This window comes from Acanthopagrus latus, chromosome 14, assembly GCF_904848185.1.
Source record: "Acanthopagrus latus isolate v.2019 chromosome 14, fAcaLat1.1, whole genome shotgun sequence".
Lineage (NCBI taxonomy): Eukaryota > Metazoa > Chordata > Actinopteri > Spariformes > Sparidae > Acanthopagrus > Acanthopagrus latus.
Window position 1 is genome coordinate 6,032,830 of NC_051052.1, and position 24,110 is coordinate 6,056,939.

Consider the following 24,110-nt stretch of genomic DNA (forward strand, 5'->3'; position numbering starts at 1 on the left):
TGTGCATATGTTACTGCATATTCTTGTGCAAATGTAAGTGTGTGTTGGGGTCATGGAGCAGTTGGGCTTATGGCTGTAGCATGTTTCATGATTGTTTATCTCTTTTCTTTCCCAGTCATCCAGTTTGGGTTCGTCTCCCTGTTCGTGGCTTCGTTCCCGCTCGCTCCTCTCTTCGCTCTGCTCAACAATGTCATCGAGATCAGACTGGATGCCAAGAAGTTTGTGACAGAGCTGCGCAGGCCAGTCGCCGTACGAGCTAAAGACATTGGTAAGCTGATGCTGCACGCGTAAAAACAAAATTATGCATGAGTTATTGATCATCTTCCCATAGAACCAGGAATCTTACATGATATTTAGATACCAACGGTTTAACAGCTAATACAGCTAAGGCTTGGACAGGAGCTGCTTATAGTCAATATAAACCATCAATTATATGCCCCCCCCCAAAATAGCATAAAACTGAGTGTTAAATATTTCCTCCATTATTTACTTCATGTCAGAGTGGAAAGACTTGTAAGGGCATCATTTTCAAAAACCAATGGACACCAAGACTCTGCACTGAAACCAGACTGATTTAATTCTTTCAGGGTAAGCGGTGCCTTCAGGCAGTCGGGTAGATTTCACAGCTGACTTTACGAACTGACACCCATCAGCTGTCTGCTGAAAGCTCACATTTCTTTAGCAGAAAATCAGCCTTTATTTTATCTTAACCTCTATGAATTTTTGCCTTTTTTAAAGAGCTTTACTGGGCCCAAAGGTCGTACTGTGAGTCATGTGAAAGATAATTTGTTCCTTTTTGGTTTGCAAAAAACAATTCTGACCAACTTTTCTGGGTCAAAAATAGCAATGTCAGTGGGTTTTAGTCTGCCATGAAATCTGGTAGTGAGCAGCTATCAGAACACATTTCTTCATTGCGTTAATACAGATTTCCCATTGTGCATCTGTCCCCCTCTCCCAACCCTCATCACTTCTCTCTCCCCCTGTTCTTCTCTATATAGGTATATGGTACAACATACTGAGCGGAATGGGGAAATTCTCAGTCATTATAAATGTAAGTATTAATGCAATGTCCCGCTTCTTACAATGTCTGCATTGAATTAGTGATGAAGGTACATATGCACGCCATAAATGCATGGAAGTATTCTACAGGCAGTCCGCTGCATAATGTGGCTGTTTTAAGGCCCCTACACAATACACATAACTGCTCAGCACTGATTTCATTTAAAATAAATAGAAAAATACAATGGATTTGTAGGGATCATCAGGATTATTTCACAGTACAAAACAGAAAACAATGTAAGGAACATTCAACGCATTTTTCACAAGGTGTTCCCACTGATTCCACAGATTGTTCAGTGGAAGTCGTCCTGCCTGATGAGTTTCTCATGCAGACAGGCAACCATGTGGTTTTTGATTCTTACCAGATAAATGTGACAACGTGAATCTTTTAGCACTTGCAATCAATCCAGACTCAACAGCGTCTGTCATGATAGTTTGTCTTGTCTGTTGCTCATGCATTCAGGTGTTTATGGCTTTTGTTTTTTTGTTCCCCCACAACACTGCACTCCCTGTACTCACTCACTGTACTCACTGTAACGCTTTATTGGTTATACTATATACTATAAGGAAGCTGTGATGATTGGTGATCTGAGATGATTGGACAAAATTGCAGTGTAGTATTTACCATTGGTTGAATTTGCATTAATCGTTGTAATTGTGACTTTGTGAAGGGGCTGAGTTTTAATGAAAACAAGGTCAGTTCATGAACCTCAAAGACGACACGGACAATGGAAGATATCAAAGATTAACAATTGCTGACTTTGAACTTCTCTGCTGGAACATTTCCACACCTAATCCACCTTTCAGCAGCTCTGTTGTGAGTGTGTGCTCGCTGCTAATACCCTAATTTATCAAGTACTGACGGTTGTAACAGTTAATATTGAATAAAGACTTAAACTCTCCATTTGCTCTGAGAGGTTTTCCGTCGTGACTTTGTGAGATCCCCGGATCATGTCTGAAACACCTAAACATGGCGGTCTGTAAAGGTCAAGGTGTACGTGTACTTGTGGAATCAGGAAGGTTCTGCCTGGGATTTGTCCTTTGCCATCCAACCAAATCCTATTCCGTTTACTTTTAATACTAAACAGATTTGTGGAGGATTCGAAAAAACAAGCAGTGGGAGTTTTTTATTTATTCTAGAGCTATAGAGCATTGGACACACTCACATTTAAGCTTCCCCGGGAGCTTCAAGGCAACGGAATATTGGGAGCAGCATTGCCCTTTTTGTGCATGTATCATGCAGCCTTAAATACTATACACTTTACTTACTGTTTCTGAAACAATACATGTCATGGCAGTACTCAAACGCCTCTAAAATACACAGTCATTTTCTTATCTGATGGTGTATTTTTTTAAGTTGTCAGTGCTCGTGACAGATGATTGCTTCACTCTGTCTGTCTCTTTTTCTCCGGAGGCCTTTGTGATCTCCTTCACGTCAGACTTCATCCCTCGGCTCGTCTACCTGTACATGTTCAGCCAGACGGGCACCATGCACGGCTTCATCGACCACACGCTCTCCTACTTCAACGTGTCTAATTTTAAACCTGGCACCGCCCCGCAGAGCTCTGAGCTCGGAGACATCACCGTCTGCCGGTAAGGACACGCACACACAACACGCACATGATCACTTAAAAGTTACAGATGTTGCGAGAAGCTCATGTCCACCTCCAATTTTCCCCAACATTCCTTTCAAACCTTTATTACCACTGTCCGTTTGTTGGCTGGTTGGTTGGTTTGTCAGCAGGATTAAACAAAAACGACAGAATGGATTTCCACGAAACTTGGATGGCGGATGAGTCTCAGCCCAGAATAGATCCCACTTTTGGTGCACATCCGGGATCCTAGAAATTAAGGCTTAGCTGGCTTTGTGCCCAAAATTCTCAATTAATGTAGTTGTAATTGGGATATTAGCAGTTGATAAGAAATAACAATATGTCATCTGCATAAAGCAATATACAAAGTAGGACTGATGCATTGCATGGGTGATGTTAAATTGCGAGAATATAGATAAACTGCAGAATAGTGGGCAAACCTTTACAGTTTGAACTACACAACAGTGTTTTAGGCAAAGCTGTATGGCTAGTTTGTACATATAGTAGAAATGTGATAAATGATAAAGTATTAATACTTCGTGGTGTGTACTCCTAAACCTATACTCAAATTAAAGCAGTTAAAACATATTCGACATATACCGAATAAATTACATAAGTTTGTGTCTGAGTCTCCTCGCTGCAACCACCAGATGATGCAATCTCAAGTTTTCTCAGCATCAAACATGACGAACGTCCAGTGAGAGAATGAGAGAATTACACAACAAGGGACAAAGAACCATTTTTTTGGTCGGAGATGCAGACAAAATCCTTCAGGCAAACATTAATCAGTCTTTTTGAGTCCTGACACAACAAGAACAAATCTGACATAATCACACAACATCAGTGAAACTCCATGTTATTAGCCCCAAAAGACAGTGCACTATTGTGCGCTAACTTCTATGCATTTTCACGCATGCCAGTGGCGAGCGTCTCTTTCATAATATCAATATAAAGCGCTGTAGAAAAGGTCATGGGCCTGCGCCCACAGAGGCCAACCTGCTGTTACATAAGAGAGCAAAGAATGACTGTAAGAATACAGTCTTTGTGCCAACGCGGTATGGTGCGTCATGTTGCAAACACGACATGATGCTGTCGGCCTCAAAGACTGGAAGATGTTCCATGAGGGGTGTGTGACTCCTCAATGTGTTTGGAGCTCAATAGTGTGTGTCCAGACTGTATCTGATCAGTGTATTAGCCACTAATGTTGCGGGCACTGCCTCCGGGCTCAAGGCAAATGATTTAAATGTGTATGTCATTGAGAGGGTGCTCCAGACAGTCCATGTCTTTCTTTTTCCTCCTTCCTTTTTGACCCAGTTAATTTGGGGACTCTGGTCGTTTGAATGAATATATGCAGGAGGGAGAAAAGGAGGTCATGAATGGATAAATGGACGGATGATGTCAAACAGGAAACAGAGAGATGAAAGATAATATAATTGAACAAAAGATTAGATTAAGCTGGGGATAAGGAAGCATGGAACAATATAGACAGAGGAAAGGGGAGGCAGTGTAGTCGGATGGATGGATAAATAAATGGATGGTGTGATAGAGGCCAACCACTGAGGTATTAAATCATTAATTACATTTAAAAACAGCAATGTGAGGACAGTTTCTGCATCAGTGGGCAGAGCATCACTGTACATCTCTGCAGTCATGTTTTCTCTACTGTATTCCCAGTGCTAGATGAGTGCTAAATGAAAATGTGGATAAACTAGGAAGTCTGGATGGTGGCAAAATAACTTCTGGAAAGAAAAACATGGAAATGGAAGTTCTTTTGAAATATTAGGATATTGCAGTACCGAATAGCAAAAAAGATGTAGCAACCAAAGGATTGATTTTCAAAAGCACTGTAATGTGCTTTCATAAAACAACTTTACTTTAGGATGACTATGACCTGCCTGTTTTTTAGTGGATGCAGCGATTATGGCAGGATTGCACAGTGATGTAATATTACATAACAGGAAGAACACTGTTGCTTCACCAATGAACTCTGCCTGAATCGCGGCAGGTTTCCAGCTCGTAGCTTGGGCGCAACATCAGATTTGATCTAAGTGAGGCCTTAGCATCAAAAACCAAATCCAAAATCATCCCGCAGTTCAAAGTGTCTGTTACATCATATGACTGAAGAAAAAAGAATGCGCTGTTATTGCTGTAATGTTCTCACACCAGTCATACATGGTTTTAATCAAGATTTCTCACACACAACAGATGTAAGATGATTTTAATTAAGTTTTTATGTAACATGTAAAAGACAAATTGGCCAGAAAGTTATTCTAAAATTTCTTTCAAGTAGCTTTGGGCCCAAGCCCCTGCTGACTGAATATTGAAGGAATATTGAATCCCAAAGCGCCCCGTCTGTCTTTCGGCGGACCTCAGACGTCTATGTGAAGGGGTAGTAGGACAGGGATTCCCCATGGCGATGCACTTTTCTCTTTTCCTCTGGCAAGTACTGAAGTCAGTAAGTCTTACATCAAATTATATTTAGCCAGAAAGCTTTACAGTGATTTACAGCAAAGAGCACATACACGACATAAGAAGATACATTTCCAATTCTAAAAACGAGACACGTCGAGTTAACCACAAGCTCGTGTGATCAGTGCCCTTTGTATGTTGCAAAGGATTGTCTCTACCCTGGCGAAACCTTAAAAAGCACGATAGCTGGACTTAGACTCCGACCTGCTTCATGTTGAGAAGGAGCTTTTTCCCTCAGCTGATGGGAAGTTACGTGTTATCACTAGGAGGTCAAGTAAGGGCTAAAGAGTTCTGCCATGCTTTATTGGACACATTGTCTGAATACAATATCTGCTTTACAATAGTTTTCAAGACATTTCACTGAAACCCTAAAATGTCACCTCCATGGTGTTCTAGAGGTCCCCTGCACAGTCCGACTGATACTTAATTTTTTGGGGAGGCTGATGTTGATACATGTAAAGGATAATGCCCATCAAGGTGTTAATAGGAATGAATCAACGATGTGGAGAACATAGATGTAGACATTGGAGGATATTACCCCACTTCATGTGTTTTACAAAAAAAAAAAGAGTAATAACTCAGTTTCCCTGGCAATATCCGACAGTTTGACTTGTGTCTGGAACAATCATTACAATCCCATACGGTTCTTATCCAATGGAAACATTGTTCACAACCCCAGTAAATAGATATTACTTGGCACCTTGGGATAAACTAGTCTGCTCAGCTCATAGAACCCAATGTGTTTAACTAGACCTGCATACTGCACCTTTAAATGTTACCTGTTTGAATGTTAAATGTTATGTTTCGAGCTGATAATGCATTTAACCCAAATAAACACGTTTGCTGATTGCACACATCTCCTTCACACTTACCTGCCGCCAAATTTCAAACCACACGTCACTGTTGTTTTTAACACGTCTAAGTGATCAAGTGTATATCAAGAGTTAATCGACACCCTGCAGCCAATCAGAATGGAGTGTAAACATAGACCATGGTATAACTGGAAGTAGTACATCTTCCGATATCTAACTATTGGTCGATATTCACACGTTTTAATGCAATGATCCCTCAAATGTGGCAATAAAACACTTGTGACATAGATATGTTTTGGAGGCAGAATAATTTACAGTTCAGCCAATGAAGTTGTCAGCACTCGGAACACTGGGGAAATCCTTGTTATGCAATGTGTCAGTTTCTTTCTACTGCTGCGCAGAATTAAGAAATAATACCTACTTGTTTACAAGTGCTGACGGCTTCATTTGTGTTGTTCGGGGTGGCACACATTCTTGTTTTTCACAATAATGTTTAACAATAAACTTCAGTACCTAAAGTAACATGAGTGTTCTCAAAAAATATGTCAGAGTTTTCAAATTGCCGCTTAATGGACAACATATACACCGATACTGATACGTATATCAGTCACTGACATATCAGTTTGGCTCTAGTTTCCTCAGCTTGACCATGAATCTCTGTACAAAATAGTTGTTGCGATACTTGAGACCAAAGTGATAGCACTGCTGTCCCTCAAGCTAGGCTGAGTGGAAAATAGTATCACACTCACTCTGAGAGTCTTTTCATGGTTCGCTGTGGGACGTCAGAAACATGTCATTCCCAAACACAGTAATTGAGCTGACATGTTTAAAAGCATGAGCATCTGTGAGACAGCTGTGGTTTTGTTTGGCTGCGCACGAGCACCAGATATGTCTAAACGTGGAGCACTAAGGTTGTTGTGTTGATACCTGCTGACCATGGAGTCCAATTTAAGGGACTTTTAATTGTGTTTCTCCCCAGCTGAAGCTGTGGAATGACAGATGGCGCAGCACGATTGCTGAACATATATCTGTCAAAGACTAATCTGGAACACATTGTGTAGGAATTTTGGACCTGAGCGTCTTCCTCCTCTTGTTCCTGTCTCTGTATCCAACCAGGAGGAAGTCGTAAAGTGCAGAGGGATGGCAGTGTTGTTGGATCAGAGTAAGCAGGGTGCCAGACCTGTTGTCACTGCTCCCCGCTCTTAACACTTCCAGGAAAAAGAGGGATCAGAAAGATGGTGACGAGAGGGGAAAAAACAAAACAGTGGGGAAGAACAGATGGAGAGTGTATGAAGGACACACGCAGAATAGATAGACGGTCTTATTTTAGGTCACTGGTACCTGACAGCAGCCACACAGTGTGTTCAGGGGTTAGTCCGTGTTTTAAGGATGGGAATGGTCTGACCTTTGTTTGTCTTTAGATTTATTCCTGGATCCCAGGAGGCACTGTATTGGCAGCAGGAACTCTCAGGAACACACACACACAACCACACACACAACCACACACACACACACACACACACACAAACACACACTATCCATAATCTCACTGATGGGTCTTATGAAAGAATATTGAGTTAGATGCTCCAGTTGCTGCCCAGCTGAACTATTATAACCAAACATGGAGTGTCTAGGAAATACACACACGCACACACACACACACAGGAAAAGAGAAAGAAAGAAATGTTCCCTGATGATAATATTTCATCTCACGCAGGCGAAGTGTAGTTACATTGAGTGTGGCAGCGCGGGAAGTCTCTCTTTACAGTTTAGTTCACACCAAAAGTTGATCCACAACAAAATACTGTAAGTTGTTGGCGGGCGAGTGAGAGCAAGATGAATAGATCAAAGAGAGAAAAAAGAGAGGGAGAGAAGAGTTGACTCTCACAGGCAGCATTCCTCACTCATGACTGTATAAGGAGAAGGACTCTGACACCATAAGACCCTGCTAACACACACACACACACACACACACACACAATGCACGCACACATACACAGATCCCTCTCTCTATTTCTATACTGCTAGTCAAGCACTTATTGAAACCGCTTAATCAGGCCAATTCGTCTTTTTCTGGCTTCAGAGGAATGTTTTCATGACAGAGTGTGTGCTGATGTCAGTCGTCTCAATTGGAAGCTTTTATCTGAGCTTTTATCTGAGCCTTTTACAAAAGTTGAACACGTCAGGTTTTATAAAAGATGCTTCGCAGCATGACTGGAGGTTTTCTGCATTCCAACATCTGAAATCTTTAAAAAGTTTAATTGTTGTTTCACAAGCTCTAGCCTTTTCGAAATTTTTTGGTATTGGATTATCTGTACAATTGTTCAAGTGTCCCAGGAAGACGGAGCCAGCATAAACAACACTAGGACCCTGACACCAAACGAGCTAAAATGAATTCAGCCATCATTCATTTTATTACTTAGAACCATGTTTTTGCTACTGTGTGTGTGTCAGATGTCATCTGGACGGTATGCACTTTACAAGCAGAAAATATGGATTTACAGCCCCATTACAGTTTTTAATGGCCATTGTTAGACTCAGACATTTATGGATGTTTTTATTGAGTGGGAAGGAGTGAAAATTCTGGCGGAATGCATTTTGATGTTAGAAAATTACATGAAAGGTCGAGTGTGTGGGATAGATGGGCAGAAATTGAAAACAATATTCACAGTTATGATTTGTTCATGAAAAGGACAATCACTGTGTTTTTGTTACCTTAAAAAGTGGGTTTTCTTCCACCGAGCTGGCCACGCCGACTGGCACGTTTCTACGATGGACTGACCAATCACTGACTCTAGAGGGGTTCTTTTGCATTTTCATGTTTTTAGCACATTTAGTTGGTTGCAATCTAAAACCTCACCACTAGATGCCACTAAATCCTGGACACTAAACCTTTAAATTCTTGAAGGACAAAATAAAAAAGACCAAAAATCTGATCACTTTGGGACTGTCATCTACAAATGTATTCGACAACCTGCAAACTTAAATAACAGCCAGCTGTTGACAGTGTGTGAACAATAGCCTCACCACTCTTACATTAGATTAGGTTTGATTTCAGATCACTGGATTTAAACTCCAGAGTGCTAACCATTACACCATGGAACCTGTATCTGTCTAAATTTCTAGAAAACTATTGTTGGTAAATAATTATATAAAAACATCATTCTATGCGCTGCTGCTGCGCCTCTATTTACCCTCTGACAAAAGGCTCCTGTCTCTTTAAGCCCCCCCTCCTGAAAAAGCCCAGTGTGCCCTGACTGGTCAGTTCTAACAGGTCTGAGCAGGCAGTGCCAGCCATGTTGGGGGCATGGTTGAGGCTTGGGACATTACAACTTCATAGAAGTCCTGACAGCTAGTTTGAAAACCCAGTTTCTGTATACGAGCTGTATACATTTTGTCATGGATTAATTGGATGTTTTGATACTTTCAGTTTTAATATCTCATGTCGACCTGCTGTATGATAAGAAGGTAGACATGGAAATGCCCCTAAATGTAATGTATGGGGTCTTTAAAATGGAAGATGTGAAACGAGTCAGAAGACTTTCACTTATACTTTTATGGGTGAGTTCTGCAACGGGAGTTTGCCCTTAAAGTAGACGGACAAAAACAGATATAAACCAGCTCAGATGGATTGTTGGTGTCCTTCTTACGAGCTACCAGACTCTTACTTTGCTGGGGGCCGTTGTACTTTGATGACCTCAACTAGATTAAGGGTTGTAAATCTTTGTGGCTTTTCTTTCTGTTGATCATGCAGTAAAAAGGGCAGCCTGCAGCCACATTGGAAACAGATTTATGCATGTTGTGTTTGTCACTAGTTTCCCTGCGCGCCATGCATTTAGAGGCTCATCAACATGTCAAGTCTTTCCAAGTATTTCCATTGTGATCCTGTTGACTGATTTTATGTTGAACCATGTGACTGTCTCATGTCTATTTAAATGTCCTTAATGCACAAATTGCTGGGTGGGAGTCTGCTCTGTCCATCGCCATAGCTCCACATAATGCTTTCAATCTTTGCCCGTAAATCTCAATCTCTTATCTCTTCTTTACATTCAGTGGTTTGGGAGGATGCATTCCTCTGCCATAAGATGTTCTCTAGAATAACAATGAGATAGATTGTCTCCAGCTCTTGCCTTGAAAGGAATTCAATATGTTGTACTTTGTTTCCCTCGGGGTAAAGGCTGTCTCTTTCGAAATCGCATTGGGAAAATGAAGCCTGAAAGTACCGTAACATAAAGCTGTCCTTCGCTACACTACTTTCTTTTGCTAAAAGACACAAATACAGAAGTATTTTCCTAAAAAAAAAAAAATGTATCTGTAGATGGTTGGTACTGAAATGTCACTTTCTGATCTTCACTGTATTCAAATGTGCACAGTTGAAGGCCTTGATTTCAGACAAACAAAAAATTCTAGTTACAAAAACGACCCATGTTTACAATCCAGAGATCTCTGCTCTGATTAGTGACAAAGTGTGGAAAATGAAGAAGAAACCAAAGTTGCTCCATCTGTGCCACTTTACTGCCTCAATATCGTCAGAGCGTATTGCGCCTTTCTAGGAGATACTCTGAGTATCTTTAGTTTAGTTTTGAGGGAAGTGGACCAAACTCATGTCAAGCTGCACCGACAAGAACGAGACAGAAAAGAAGTCAGACAGCTGAATGGCACAGTAAATCTAGTCAACTTTCAGAATAAAACATCCTGTGGAGATTCAGAGTTAGGAAAGCGCACAGAAACACGCTTAAAACAGACGAATAACAAAATGATTTAACCACAAAGGCTTCGTGACCACAGGAGAAGTGGAACAATATCAGCCAGGCATGTAGTCCATTCCTGAAGCGCCCCAGTCGGATATGAAGCCATGTGGACAATGGAACAGTAACAGCTACCAGAGACGTTCCCAGTATTGTCAAGGGGTTAGTAACGGGACAATTGGACCCAGATCATACCAGCAATGTGCCACCAAAGGCGTGACAGTGCCATAGGATCCCCTCAATGTAGAGGTCATTCATTCAGCCCTGCTCTGTTTTCTTGGTGTATTCAAGAATCTGACCATAGCACAATTTTCCAGTATCATATGTGGTTAAGGTTTTTGTCCCGTTGAACTCCCAGACATCCATTTCTCTTTGTAATAAAAGGAGTTTATGTACTGCAACCCCTCTATAATATCCCTCTGTAAGTAAATGTCAACGGGCTGTTCTTTCTGGAGTCACCTGGGGATAAGTCGGTCTTCTGTTTTTTCTTACATATTGCACAAGAATCACCGTCATCAATTGTGCACAGTCAGCCACAATTTCTGACCCTTTTCATTGATGTCTTTGCCACAGATGTAAATGCAGATAAGGACAAATCAGCCCTGCTATTGAAACACTAGCCGGCCGAGCAGTCTTTGTGGCTCGAACATCTGCCGTCTGTGCTCCAACAGTGAACCCTCTTTCAAAGTCACATGGATCTTTTTCTCTGGCCATCTTCATACAAAATCAGAATCAACTGGATCTGCAAAACAGTTTTACCTCTGCCAAGGAAGATATTTTTTCATGTGTATCCGTTTGTGGGTTGGTTGGTCCGCAGGATTACACAAATGGATGGAGGATAAGTCTCCCGCTGGAAAAGAGCCCATTGACTTTATTTTGTGTCTCTAGATAAAGAGACAGATACAGGAATTGTCTCTCATTTTCTTTAACACTGAGATTTTCTTGTTGTTTGTTTTTTGACATGTTCATGAAATTCAGTTAAATTCAATTTGGGGAGTAATTTGTGGATCTTGATTAAGAAAATCAGGCGTATTTAGGCGGCTGCTATGTGTCTGAATTGATGCAGGTCTGGTGATCGTAGATTATTGTTAAGCAGTTTTGGGTGGTTTTAAATTCAGACTCAGTGATACAAAGTTACTGAGTTTGATGTTGGATCAGGCTCGATTGAATTTAGGGGACAGCTGGGCCTTGGCGGACATATGCACTCTACTGAGTGCCATTGTATTTATACATGCCACAAGATGATTAATACAACAGTGAGGAAGACTCTGCATTCTGTATGATTTAATACTCATTTATTCAGGGTTTTTTTTTTTATTTCATTTTGTCACCTGTCTCAAACAAATATTATGATTACTTTGAATACCCATATTACAATCACCGTTTGAGAAAAGTCACCCAACTTCCATTACTACCCGAGTTATGTATTCTTCGACTCCTGAGATTCGTGGTCACAAGGAAGTGTTTGTTTGGAAGTAGATAATTTTAGAGCTAAACATAAAACTGTATTGCTTTTTCCATAGTTGTTGATGGATTTGATTATGTGCAGCAGGTTTGTAATCAGCAACAGACCAGTTCCACATCACCCACCCAGCATTAATGTCAACTCAGCTGGCTGTTTTTGCGAGGAGATCTTTTTGACCGATTCCTGCTGTATTCCTTAACGTTTCCACATGGAAATGACTGACTGCATCCAAAGAGTTCCATTATAAATAAACCCTGAGTGTGAGACCCTCTTTATGTTTCCAAGCAGTTTCCTGTCGGACGCAATCAATCCTAAATAACAGAAAAAGAGAGAGAGATCTTCTTTATGTTACAACTGAGGAACAGTGGGGAAAAGATTGTGACCATTTTTAACACTGGCTCGGATACTGAAGCGGTAGATTAATCTTCGATGGCTTTGGTGATTGTAGAGAACTTTTTACTATGTTTTCTGATCAATCCGAGTTGCCTCACACAATTCAGCAGCAGCAGCCAGGGCCACTGAACTGTGTGAATGTTGAACATTACAACACCGCGTTTTCGTTTTTCTTGTCTCTTATGTAGTCAACTAATGCACATTTTGCACCAATCTGTACACTTTCTTACAAATACTACACTCATAAAAGAGTCATGACCGGCTGGCTTGGTCCACACTAGCAGCCTGTCAGCGACCATTAATGGAAATCTTTTAGCGATATTCAACTAATATTTTATTTATAGTCTTACAGGAGACAACAAAGCATTAAAAATTGACAGAATCAATACTATGCCGTTATTTATGAATAAACAATTAAAGACAGGCTCAAGGATGTTTTAGATCCTTCACCCACTCAAGCTTTCAGCTGAACTGGTCCAAAGCAGATGTACAGCTGCTGTGTGTGCGATGTAGCGGTGACACCATATCCTCAACCTTCCCGGTCAAATAAATCCCATAGTGGTTGTGTTTCATCTGAAAAGCGTGCTATAAACAAAGCAAATCTTCATCTCTGTCCTTCTCCCTTTCTGTCCTTCCCTCTGTCATTGCTCCTCTTTCCTGCCCTCTCATTTCTCTTCTCTCGTCTCTCTCTGATTCCGTGTCCTCATTTTAATCCCGTCTTCCCTGAGCTCAACATGTGGTTCCAGTTTTCTGCTGTTTGTTTCACCAGCACAATAAAGACTGTTTACTACAAAGAAAACAAACGAAAGGAATCCTAATAAAGTTTATTGCTTGTTGAGTCGAGACGCGAGCTGAGTAGAGGAGAAGTGTGTTTTAATGAGGCCGGGTCTCGGTGAGGTTAGGATAAATCAGTACAGGATAATCATTAGAGGAACAGTGACGGAGGAAGGTTTGACTGAGGCGGACTTGGCAGTGCATCTCCCAGTGATCATCTTGTCGAACAGTCTGGGAGGTGCCCGTTGTTTAAGTTTGTGTTTCTGTCAGTGGAGCACCTATTTAAACCTGCTCATGAAGTATCCATTGTACTGATTTTTGGTTTTTAGCTTTAATTTTATGTTGAATGTTGTAGATTGTATCCTTGTGTGTAATGTTTTACTCTCCACTTCCTGTCTTTGACTGTTTTTTTCTTCCCCATTTCTGTGTAAACCATTGTTTTATCACACTTAATCAAAAAAGGCAAACAGGGAGCCAAACAGGTTGGGCAAGAAAAAGCAAGCTTTGATGATGAGCTGTTATCCAAGGTCCAAAATGCAAAGAAAAAAAGGAAGGCAAAGGAAAGTCCAAGATAAAAGCTAAAGAGAAAAAACAAAGCTGAAGACAAATCGGAGTCCACAGAGAACAACGCAGGAGCGCAGAGGACACACAAGGATCAGGGAGCGGCACAGGACTCAGGAAAAAAGACGAACCAACGAAGTGAAAAACAAAATCACAGACTAAAATACATAAGGACTGAGGAACAAATGAACACAGGGGTACACAGAAAAAAGGACAGGAAAACAGACAAAGACATGAGGTGAAAAGTAAAACCTGACACACAGTGAAATAATCTACAAAACTAAACAGGAAATGACAAACCCAAAACCCACAACATTACATGAGCTCCACCTACAGAAACACAAACTTAAACAATAGATGAAAAGATACCCAGACCATGGCACTAACTTGATTTAAAAAAAAAAAAAGAAGAAGCTTTTTTTCCCATCAGACATGAAACCAAGAAAGTGAAAAACCTGTGTTCCATCAGCACTGTATTCATGGGAGTTCTGTTCCAGGTATAAAGACTACAGGGAACCCCCCTGGGCTCCGGACGCCTACACCTTCTCCAAACAGTACTGGTGTGTCCTGGCTGCAAGACTGGCTTTCGTCATTCTGTTCCAGGTATGAGCTCGTCGAGTTCGGTTTATAAAGTGATTCCTGTTTCATGTTTCTCGGGTCCAGACATTTAAGACCAAAAGCAAAATAATTACACATGTTGGTTAGTCTTGGTGCTTAAGTGTGGGCCAGCCCTTCATAATGAACAGATGCCTCTGTTAATTTAGCGACCAGTTCATTTGATAAACAGCTCTTTGCCCTCGTTAACATGTGTCTCCCAAATGTCCTTCAGAGCCCCAAGAAATCCTAACTGGGGCATGGAATGCATGCTGCGAGAGATACACTATATTACACTATATCGCTAGAAGTATTCACTCACCCATTCAAATAATTGAAATCAGGTGTTCCAGTCATGTCCATGGTCACAGGTGTATAAAATCAAGCAGCTAGGCATGCAGACTGTTTCTACAAACATTTGGGAAAGAATGGGTCGCTCTCAGGAGCTCGGTGAATTCCAGCGTGGTACTGTGATCCAGTCGTACATGTATGTATACAATCTCTCTCATAATAGGCACCCATAACTCCAGAACTTGAAGTTTTCTTCAGTATCAAATGAATACAGTAATAGGATAGGTGTCTGTACTAGAATGCATCTTGGGATGCATTCCTGTGAATTTTTCTGGTGAGAAACTGTTTAACTCAATTATTCTGAAACCACATGAATGCACTTTATGGCAAAATTACATTGTGGTTGTCCCCCAAAGCCCCCGAATTATGGGAATTGTAGTTTGAACATTTAAAGCATGATTGCCATTACTACCAGCCATCTCTTTGTTTGTCTTTGATCCATTTCCTCCTACTCTTCTCTCCATACTCCAGAATCTTGTGATGTTCCTCAGCCTCGTTGTTGCCTGGGTGATCCCCGACGTTCCCAAAACCATCGTGGAGCAGCTCAAACAGGAGAAGAAGCTCTTGGTCGACGTGTTCTTGAGGGAAGAGAAGGAAAAATTCCAGCTCATCCAGAGCCTCTTCTCCAAGGATGCCACCCTCCAACGGGGCAGCCACGTGCTCTTCCCCGGCCAGGCGCCCACCATCCCGGGTCGCTACAGCACCCTACCCACGGGTCCAACGCAGCAGGGTCTGGCCGGTGACAGAGGAGGAGAAGGGCCCAGGGCGAGGTGCAGGGCCGCCAGCTTCAGCCAGTTCACCAGGAAGATTCCCCCGTCGCCCAAAAGTGAAAATGAGAATTCGAGACAGACAGCGGTGTGACATGTAAACTACACATGTGTCGGGGCGCCTCAGCTGGGCCTCGGGACTGGAGAACATGTTGCCCGGGTGATATGGTCCGTGAATGTCTCTGCCTGTGTCTTCTTGTGTCCTAGTATGTGTGACGCAGTAGTGCTGTGATTACAAAAGAAAAACACAGCATCATTTTTGAACTAGGTTGACTTAATTGGTCTCAGTGTGGTTGAATGTGTCATGTCCACACTGGTCGACTGGGTATCCGTGTGTTGTTCCTGCTCGTACCGACTGTTCACCTGATAAAGTGTTATAATTTTTACTTTTTGGTAAAAATAAATTACTTAGCGAGGCAGACTTGCTTCATAGCGTAGATAAGCAATAATTACTGTATTAGGCTGAACACATGAATATTACTAGAACCCGGAAGAAAACTGGAGATAGAGAAAGGACTATTAAGAAATGGACAGATTCAACACAAACTGATCAATGGACATCGTGGCTCATTTCTGGAGCTGGGGACTGTCTGATTTTTCCTGCTTTATGTGCTAATGCTCTTTATGTATTTTGGTTTTTAACAGAATTTGTAGCAGCCACAACATTCCACATTTTCTGTACTTATCAATACATGGCACTGAAAGCACATGTGAGCCTTGTAGAAGAGCAAATCATTGTCTTTACACCCTTGACCGTGGTACAGGTGATTTGTACGCCGTAGAATTCAGGAATCACTTTGAATCAATGTCATATTTTACTAAAGTTGTATTGTAAGTCATTACACAGCTGCCGGTGTTGTTTCTCCACACCCTGCCCTACGTAGTGGATGGCCGGATGCACATGCCAATGTGGCATACTGTTGTACGCGACTCAATTCAAGCTACAGTTTTAGCAAATAATTTGTCCTGTTAGCCGTATGGATCAGCTGCAGCGCACTAAATGTGATAAGTTTGGAAGCCGACTCCTTCGCACACTTAGAATGGGAGTGATCTATAAATTATCTCACTGTTCTTACCATTCAAGGGAACATATACCTGCAGCATCCATTCATTGTGAAATACCAGACTGTGCACTCTAATATTCCTGGAGGTAAGTAATACATCAGGGTTCGTAACATTCAAATAGAAGAGCTGTATCTTGCATAAAAGAACCTACTAGTGTCACTCAACCTCTGCCGGCCATGTCGGAAGGCTTCAGATATCAATAAACACTACTTCTTCTTCTTTTGCCTTTGTATTGAGCTAGCTAATGTGCTATCTGGTCTATTCCTGTGAAGTTGGTAATGACTTATTAGCATAGTAATTAAATTAGCATTTGTATGTTTTAGTCCAGCTGGATTTCTTTTTTATATGTTAGTTGAAACTATGTCGCTTCTGCTTTTGAGCAGTTCTGTTGGCAGATTTTGACTGATATTTGGGATCTGGTGTTGTTGGGGACAAATTCCGTAGTGTGCTACACATCATAGCTGTGTAGCTTCTAATCATTTTTTCCCCCCATCTGATCTGTCCCATACCTTCCTAATTATTTAATTATATGTATGTAAAGTGCTCCCAAAAAAAAATTTATAAAAATATTTAAAATATTTTTCAGTACTCATCTGGAGGGAGAAAACATTCAGCAACAGAGTTAAAGAATAAACAGTCACATCATCCTCTTGCAAGAGCATTTTATTTTATCTTAACTAGTGTCCAGTGTGCAAATCTCGACCACCCTGCTAATGTTAACTTGTAGCTATCCTTGCTAGCTAGGCGTGCATGATCATGTTTTGAGCACAAAGTTTATTAAGGGTTTATTAACAGGCAGGTCTGTTGTCAATGTGTTTATGAGCGAGAGAGTCGGTGCTGAATGATGAATCAAGATTTGAGTAAATTCCATAATTTGGGAATATCCTAAATGTTTTGGGAGATGGTCACCCAAAGGAGGAGGACCCATTGTGCTATTAAACATGTATTTCAATCAGAGGTCGAAGCTAACAGCAAGCTAAGCTGACTTATGGTTAACTCAGGAAATGGAAGCTAATAAGCCTAGCTTGCTCTGTTGATTGCTTTTTCAGCAGTTGGGTATTCACAGCTCCCACTCGCTCAGTGCTGTTCGTCTTAAATAGAGTGAAGCCGGTCCAGGCAGCATTAGCCGACTGTCAAAACCAACATTTCAATGCTGAATAACTAGCATACAGAATAATGGCCTCATGTATGGAGTGCTCAAATAAAAGATGGGATTAAGCCATGGCCTTCAGCCACTGCAGTCACCACTATAACAGCCTGTGTGTTGTAGGAACCTAAGTCATATTACGAACCGTTTTTTGTGCCTGGAACACTCAATTGATTGAATTTGTTCCGAACCCAAAAAAAATCATGCTCTAAAAACACTAATGTAGAGGGTACTAACATTAATAAAAGTAAAATATCTTGGTTTCTATGTTTGGTAATTGTGTTTTCCATCAGTTTGAGTTTAGCTAAATTTAACCACAGATGTGTCAAGAGACCTGGTTGTTTGTGAAAGTTTCAGTCCTGCTGTCAGTGTGTATTGCTGGCCAACTGTGACATGCAGAATGTGCTGACACTCGGGTAAGCAACTTTCAGTGAAATGGATGGAGATTTGATTTATTTATTTATTTATTGGCCTATATAAAATGACCTGGCCGGAAGAAAAATCCTTAGAAATCAATAAACATATGAGGCTGAAGTAGGTTCCTGCACTTGCTAGAATGTGGAATTGCAAGCAGTTTGGTGCAATAGATAATCCTCCAACTACAGATCCTAGTAATGGACATCATATTCATCGCAATCTGTTGCACTTGTTTCTTCCTTTAGGCTTTTCTACTTTTAGACCTAAATTTATCTTGTGGCACCAGATGAGGTGAGGGTAAATTAAAAACTGCCGGGGCTTGATTTATCTTGCCTGGAACTTTTCAATAGATCCGATGTATTACAATGCCGGCTGGTTGATGGATGATCCTCCCAAAATCTGTTGTTCCCCTTGCTTTTTTGGGTAATAAAGTGACTTTATAACACTAATATTCTCTCACAATATTTAATTTCCTAAAACAACTTTATATAACAACGATGCATCTGGACTGTGCTTTAGAGAGTTTCTGTGAGTATTTCTGCCTCCTAGTGGCCACAAAATTGCTAACTACAGCTTTAAATGTCTCATCCTCTGATTGAACCTCTGACTAGTCCGTCACGCAAAAAGTTTTGAACTGGTCGACAGCTGTTGGTTTATGATGATAATACTTTAAAGTCATTCCTACATATGTGGTATTGTACCAGTTTTATTGTTTTTATTAATAATTGTATAAATCAATTAGACTTCAAGTGGGTTATTCCATTCAGTGATGAATCAATGAGCAAACTCGCAGCTTGACAGCAAGGTAAATTCACACAGTTTTTAAACAACTACCTCTCACTGGCCTTTGCAGCTTTAAATAGGTCATCATTATAGTCCAGTAATTTTTTTTTTTTTTTTTTTAGTTTTTCTGTATAGTTCTGTTTCTGATAACAGTTAATTTTGTCAATTGCAGATTCAAAGTCTAGTTGTGTTCACAGTAAAATCTTTTGAGACACAGTACCATGCCTGGAGTCATATCAGAATCGAAGGTCATTTTTCTGCAATCTGATCACTTAATAGACATATAATGGCATTACGGTCATTCGAGACAGACGTTAACTTAGAGTTTTATACTGATGAATATGAACAGGAGCCTCAATAAGAGAGAGTCTGAAAGCTCAGTTGACAGTTGACAGTGACTGACAAGATAGCAGTGGTTTAGCGTCGTAGGTAGAAGATATAGAAAAAGCCAATTGTAACACATTGGACATGCTTCTTTGTCATATATGATGTACTGTGGAAATCTCTCAATCTCTTAAAGTAAATGAGTGAATGTCATGTTGTATACTATGGAGCTGTGTGTGTGTGTGCGCGCATGTTTTTTTCTAAAAGATAAAGAGTTTAAATTATTTGTGTGTGGTTTGGTCTAACAAGAGCTACTGGAAGTTTCCTAATTCTCCCTGAATGCAACACTCACATAACTTCCTGTCTGTGGATTGACATTTTGGAGCTGTTTCATGTTGTAAAATTGTAAAAGAAAATGTACATTAAATTAGGGTAAGAGTGTTTTCTTCATCAATGACCCTGTAGCCTTTAATTCAACTCCTGGTTTGCATCATTTTGAACAGGTATGTAGCGAATGTTTGCTGATTAGCAGCAGTAACATGTATGTTTTGAACAGCAAATGTTTAATAAGAAAAGAAGACAGGCCTATAGTTTAGGCTATATCTTGCGTTTTTTTTTTGTTTGTTTGTTTTTTAAGCTAAATAGTAGGTAGGACAGGATTCAAGGTCTAGATGTGACCTTTTTTTGCAAGCTTTTCAAAATTTTACTAAAATCTGTGAATGATGAAAAAATGTAAAGGCAGCTTATGCTTGCAAGGTTTATAGTCAGACGTAACCCCTGATAATCTAAAGTAGCCTAACCCTATATCAAAACCACCTGTCCCATTACAAATAGAATTGATTTCAACTTATTTGTATTTAATGTTCATAATAGAAAATTTTTGATACAATTTGACTCTCAGTTGTTGAGTTGTACTGTGAAGTTTGCGTTCAACAGAAGCAACTATTTGTCCATCAGCGAGCTAGTTAGCTAAATGGTTCAGCCTATCCATAACCTTTAGCTCACTCTTTCACCTGTTTATCCATAACTTTTAGCTGTTTCGACAGTTTATCTTCTACCTTTAGCTAGCTGTTTTAAATGTTGTTCCATTACTTCTAGCTATGATCATCAATGTATCCCAAAGGATAGAAATAGCCTAGTTAGCTAAAAGTAAAGTTTTAGCTAAAAAAAAAAAAAAAGTAACTTAAAGTAAAGTTACTTTTAGCTAGCCTATTTCAACATTTGACTCCATACACATACAGTTTTAGCTAACCTTTTCAACTGTTAATCCACAACTTTTAGCTGCTTCAACAGTTAATCTTTCCACTTCATGCTTACTATTTCATACACTTATCCACTAGGCTACTTTCAGCTAGCCATATCAACTGATTTTTCATTACTCTTTCAACTTTTAAGTCGTTTTTCCCCCAACCATGTATCCACCACTTTTAGCAATACGTCTCTGCTACTAAGTAGCATTAACACACTGTCCGTTACAACATGTACAGTATTGTTCAGGTGTTAGCTAACACAAGTGAGTTGACTTGAGTGACTTGAACAACAAGTGAGCTAGCTGTGAGCTAGGCAAACAACTAACTTACTATATCCTTAAAACAAAAAACCCTATTCCTGGGTAAGAGTAGGCATACGTGTGTGTGTGTGTGTGTGTGTGTGTGTGTGTGTGTGTGTGTGTGTGTGTGCATGTGCACGTGTCTTGTAATATATCAGGTAATTTTCCGTTTTGCGGTACTGGGCCAAATTGCCATGCAACCACAACATAAGTGAGCCAAACCTCATTGCAGAAAAATGAGCTGTAGTTAGCACACACACACACACTGTAAGGGCAGGAGGCTACAGTGTGTGTGTGTGTGTGAGCGATTTAGCAACTGCATTTTGTTGTAAACCTTCACTGCCAAACTGTCCGTCCTGTCTTTTGGTATGTGGCCATCCCACCAGAAAATGTGCTTACCTAAAGTCCTTAAGCTAATTAAATTTGATTTTAAGGTCTGAATCCAGAATTTATCTGAATCTGTTGTAAGCCTTCAGGATCCATCCTTCACACTCTGACAGCAAGCAGAAGACGGCAGCAGCAGGCTTCATGTCATCTACAGTAACTCTCTTTCATTGAACACTGGCGCAGCTAAAACACAACATATGGAATCAGTACAGCTGTGTCCACTCACCAGCTGCTTGCATGCTGGTCGCGTTCAGACCGTGATCAACGCCAGCTGTTGGGCTTGTGTGCGCGGACGGACGCATTCATGCCGATCGGCGTGGCGAATTAGATTCGCATTGTTGACATTTAGCTCGGATTGAACTCTGTCCATCTCACTGTGTCAGAGCAGCTTCATTTGAAATCTGCGAGCCTCAACATTGTCATCACACAGCAGCAGCCTTTTGTGGAAGCTTCCGATGCCTGAGTTGAGCTAGTTTCTTTCCAAGAAAAAGCAAACGATGATGTAATAAACCACAAATCTGGATGTGCAGCAGATATTCTCTATTCATAAATCTGATCTGTCTGTCTCTCTGTGTGTGTAACTACATGCATTTCCAAAGACAATTAAGCAAGAAGTATAAGGCTTGACTACAGACTATAGTCGGGTTTATTTGATAAACCCTGATCTGTGGGGCCATGTAATAAATATGTCTCAGTAAGCAAGCGGAATGGATTTAAAAGCTTATGGAGCACAGACGCAGCGCTCTGAAAAGAAGCTCCGTGTAATTAGACCGACTCATTTTCCACATGGTTGAGGTTTCCCCCCCGACACTATTCTACAGGGGGACCATCGCTGCATCCTCGGTTTGGCGCCACCCAAGACGATCGCGATTGGTTTCAAGAAATGCAAATCTAGATATAGGTCTGGCTATGTGAGACTGGCTCTTCCTATAAAGGCAAAAGTGGGCTCAGTGTAGGCTACAAGTAGAAACAGATAGTATAAGAGTCACAGCAGAGACACAGGAATGACAGGATGGATATTTTGAGGATGGGAGAATGAGGTGCAGCCTGTTTTGGATGAGTTTTTCCCACAACTTGGGTCGACCAGGAAAAGAACTTGGGAAAAGGGGGAGAGGTCGGAGAGAACAGAGAACATACAGTATGAAATGTATTTATAGATGGAGGATGGGCAGTAATGGACAGGGGAAGGTGAGACTACAGCTTGCATGGTTCTGTATTTTTACATTCACTTTGCAGCGCTGATCTTCGCCATGGGGCAACCTGTCGAATCGTGAACATTCAGAGATGAGGGTAGACTTTTGGGTAGTACCGTCTTTGAGAAAGTGAAGGTAGGCCCGTGCATCGAAAGCTCCTCCGGCATTGAGGAATTGAGACGTCGGAGAGACGAGGAAGTCACAGAATAGAGGAATGAGACACTGCTCACTCGATCAGTTGAACCTTTTTGTGCAGAGAGGGCAAGAAAAAAACTGATATTGATGAAACTTAAAAGTAAATTCAACAGAACCCAGTGTCTTTATATACATTCTACCTGTAGAAACAGAAAAAGCAAATAACGGTAGCTTAGAATTAAATTTAAGATGATATGAAAACTACATGGAAACTGCAACTAAATCTGAGCCTAAATGAGTGGAAACAGTCAAGTCAAAGCGGAGAGATATGGGAGGAGAGGGGAGGCCTCCAGAGGAGTTTCTACAGCTGAATCATCCCAACAGCAGAGTCACCTCACAGATGACGTCAGACCTCACCTCACATCAGCTGAGGGATGTTTAATTTATGCGTCGGGGTCCTGAGCTGACATCATGGCTGACTACTGTACATGGTCACACACACACACACACACACACACACACATACACATACACACACACACACACAAGGAGCTGATTCATACCAGTTTCTACTGATCTGACAGTTCATCTAAAGTGAAGAGCATGAACTGACCGCACATTTCATACATTATCATACTTACTTACATACTTTGTACCTCTGATCCCCTATTAAAAAACCTTTACATAATAAAAGTATACCTCAATATACCTTTATTTTAAAGTTATTGGACTTTTTTTTATCATTCAGAACTGTTATCATCATTGTTTTCTCAAGGTCTGTGCTTTCTCCTGCAGCCTGCAGCTGAAGCAGATATACTGTAGATAGAGCTGTTTCACACAGCGTCATGTGGTGCATTTCAATAGTTTACATGTCTTTGTGTGTGTGTGTGTGTGCGCGTGTGTGTGTGTGCCTTTGTGTGTTTGTCTCCTGCCTCTGGCTAATTCCTGACCTGCCCTGATTTGTCTCAAGTCTGCATTTTACGTACCTGCTTGCACTTAATCTACTCTTCCAGGAAGGTGCACAGACATTTTGAAAAAAACAAACAAACAGTCCAGCGCTCTTATCACGCATGTCAAAAATGCCATAACAGGCAAACATGTGTTTATTTGGTGTTATTTAGTATTTATTCTGTTCATTAGACCTGTGGTGGAGCCTACATTAAATCCAATGTCAGTCATGAATGTGTTTATTTGCGACTTTTAGAAGAGATGCAGACACAAGGGTTAGTGTCAGGACACATCACTCAACCTGGAGCACAAAGCAACACTGGATTTGTGTCGCTAGTGGCATTACTGATATCGATATAAATCTAGCAACAGTCAGCTGTTTTACATTTTACAGTGTGACAAAACACGAGCTCCGAGACATTTAGAAGTAAATATAATGCAGTGAGACCAGTTTCCATTGTACGTGCATGACTACAAGCTACACCTTGCACATTAAACATGCAGTCAACCAATGCACAGTGTGCTGTGTGCTAATTAAAGGCCCTCCACCAGCACAGGTGTTTTTGGTTATCCAGGC

General features: G+C 40.9%; 1 protein-coding gene across 6 annotated transcripts in view; it reads left to right on the forward strand.

Annotated features, from left to right (window-relative positions):
- The window catches only part of ano2b (anoctamin 2b), a 73,288-nt gene extending 56,419 nt beyond the window's left edge, over positions 1-16,869 (forward strand). For 3 of the 6 annotated variants that reach the window (XM_037122130.1, XM_037122131.1, XM_037122135.1), the window contains 5 exons: positions 116-268; positions 999-1,051; positions 2,474-2,652; positions 14,371-14,476; positions 15,290-15,679. In XM_037122130.1, the coding sequence (XP_036978025.1) occupies positions 116-268; positions 999-1,051; positions 2,474-2,652; positions 14,371-14,476; positions 15,290-15,679 (881 nt within the window). Of the gene's footprint in view, positions 1-115; positions 269-998; positions 1,052-2,473; positions 2,653-11,253; positions 12,428-14,370; positions 14,477-15,289 lie in introns of those variants that run through there. The other 3 variants (XM_037122132.1, XM_037122129.1, XM_037122133.1) reach the window with 2 other exon arrangements.
- The last annotated feature ends 7,241 nt before the right edge of the window (positions 16,870-24,110 follow it).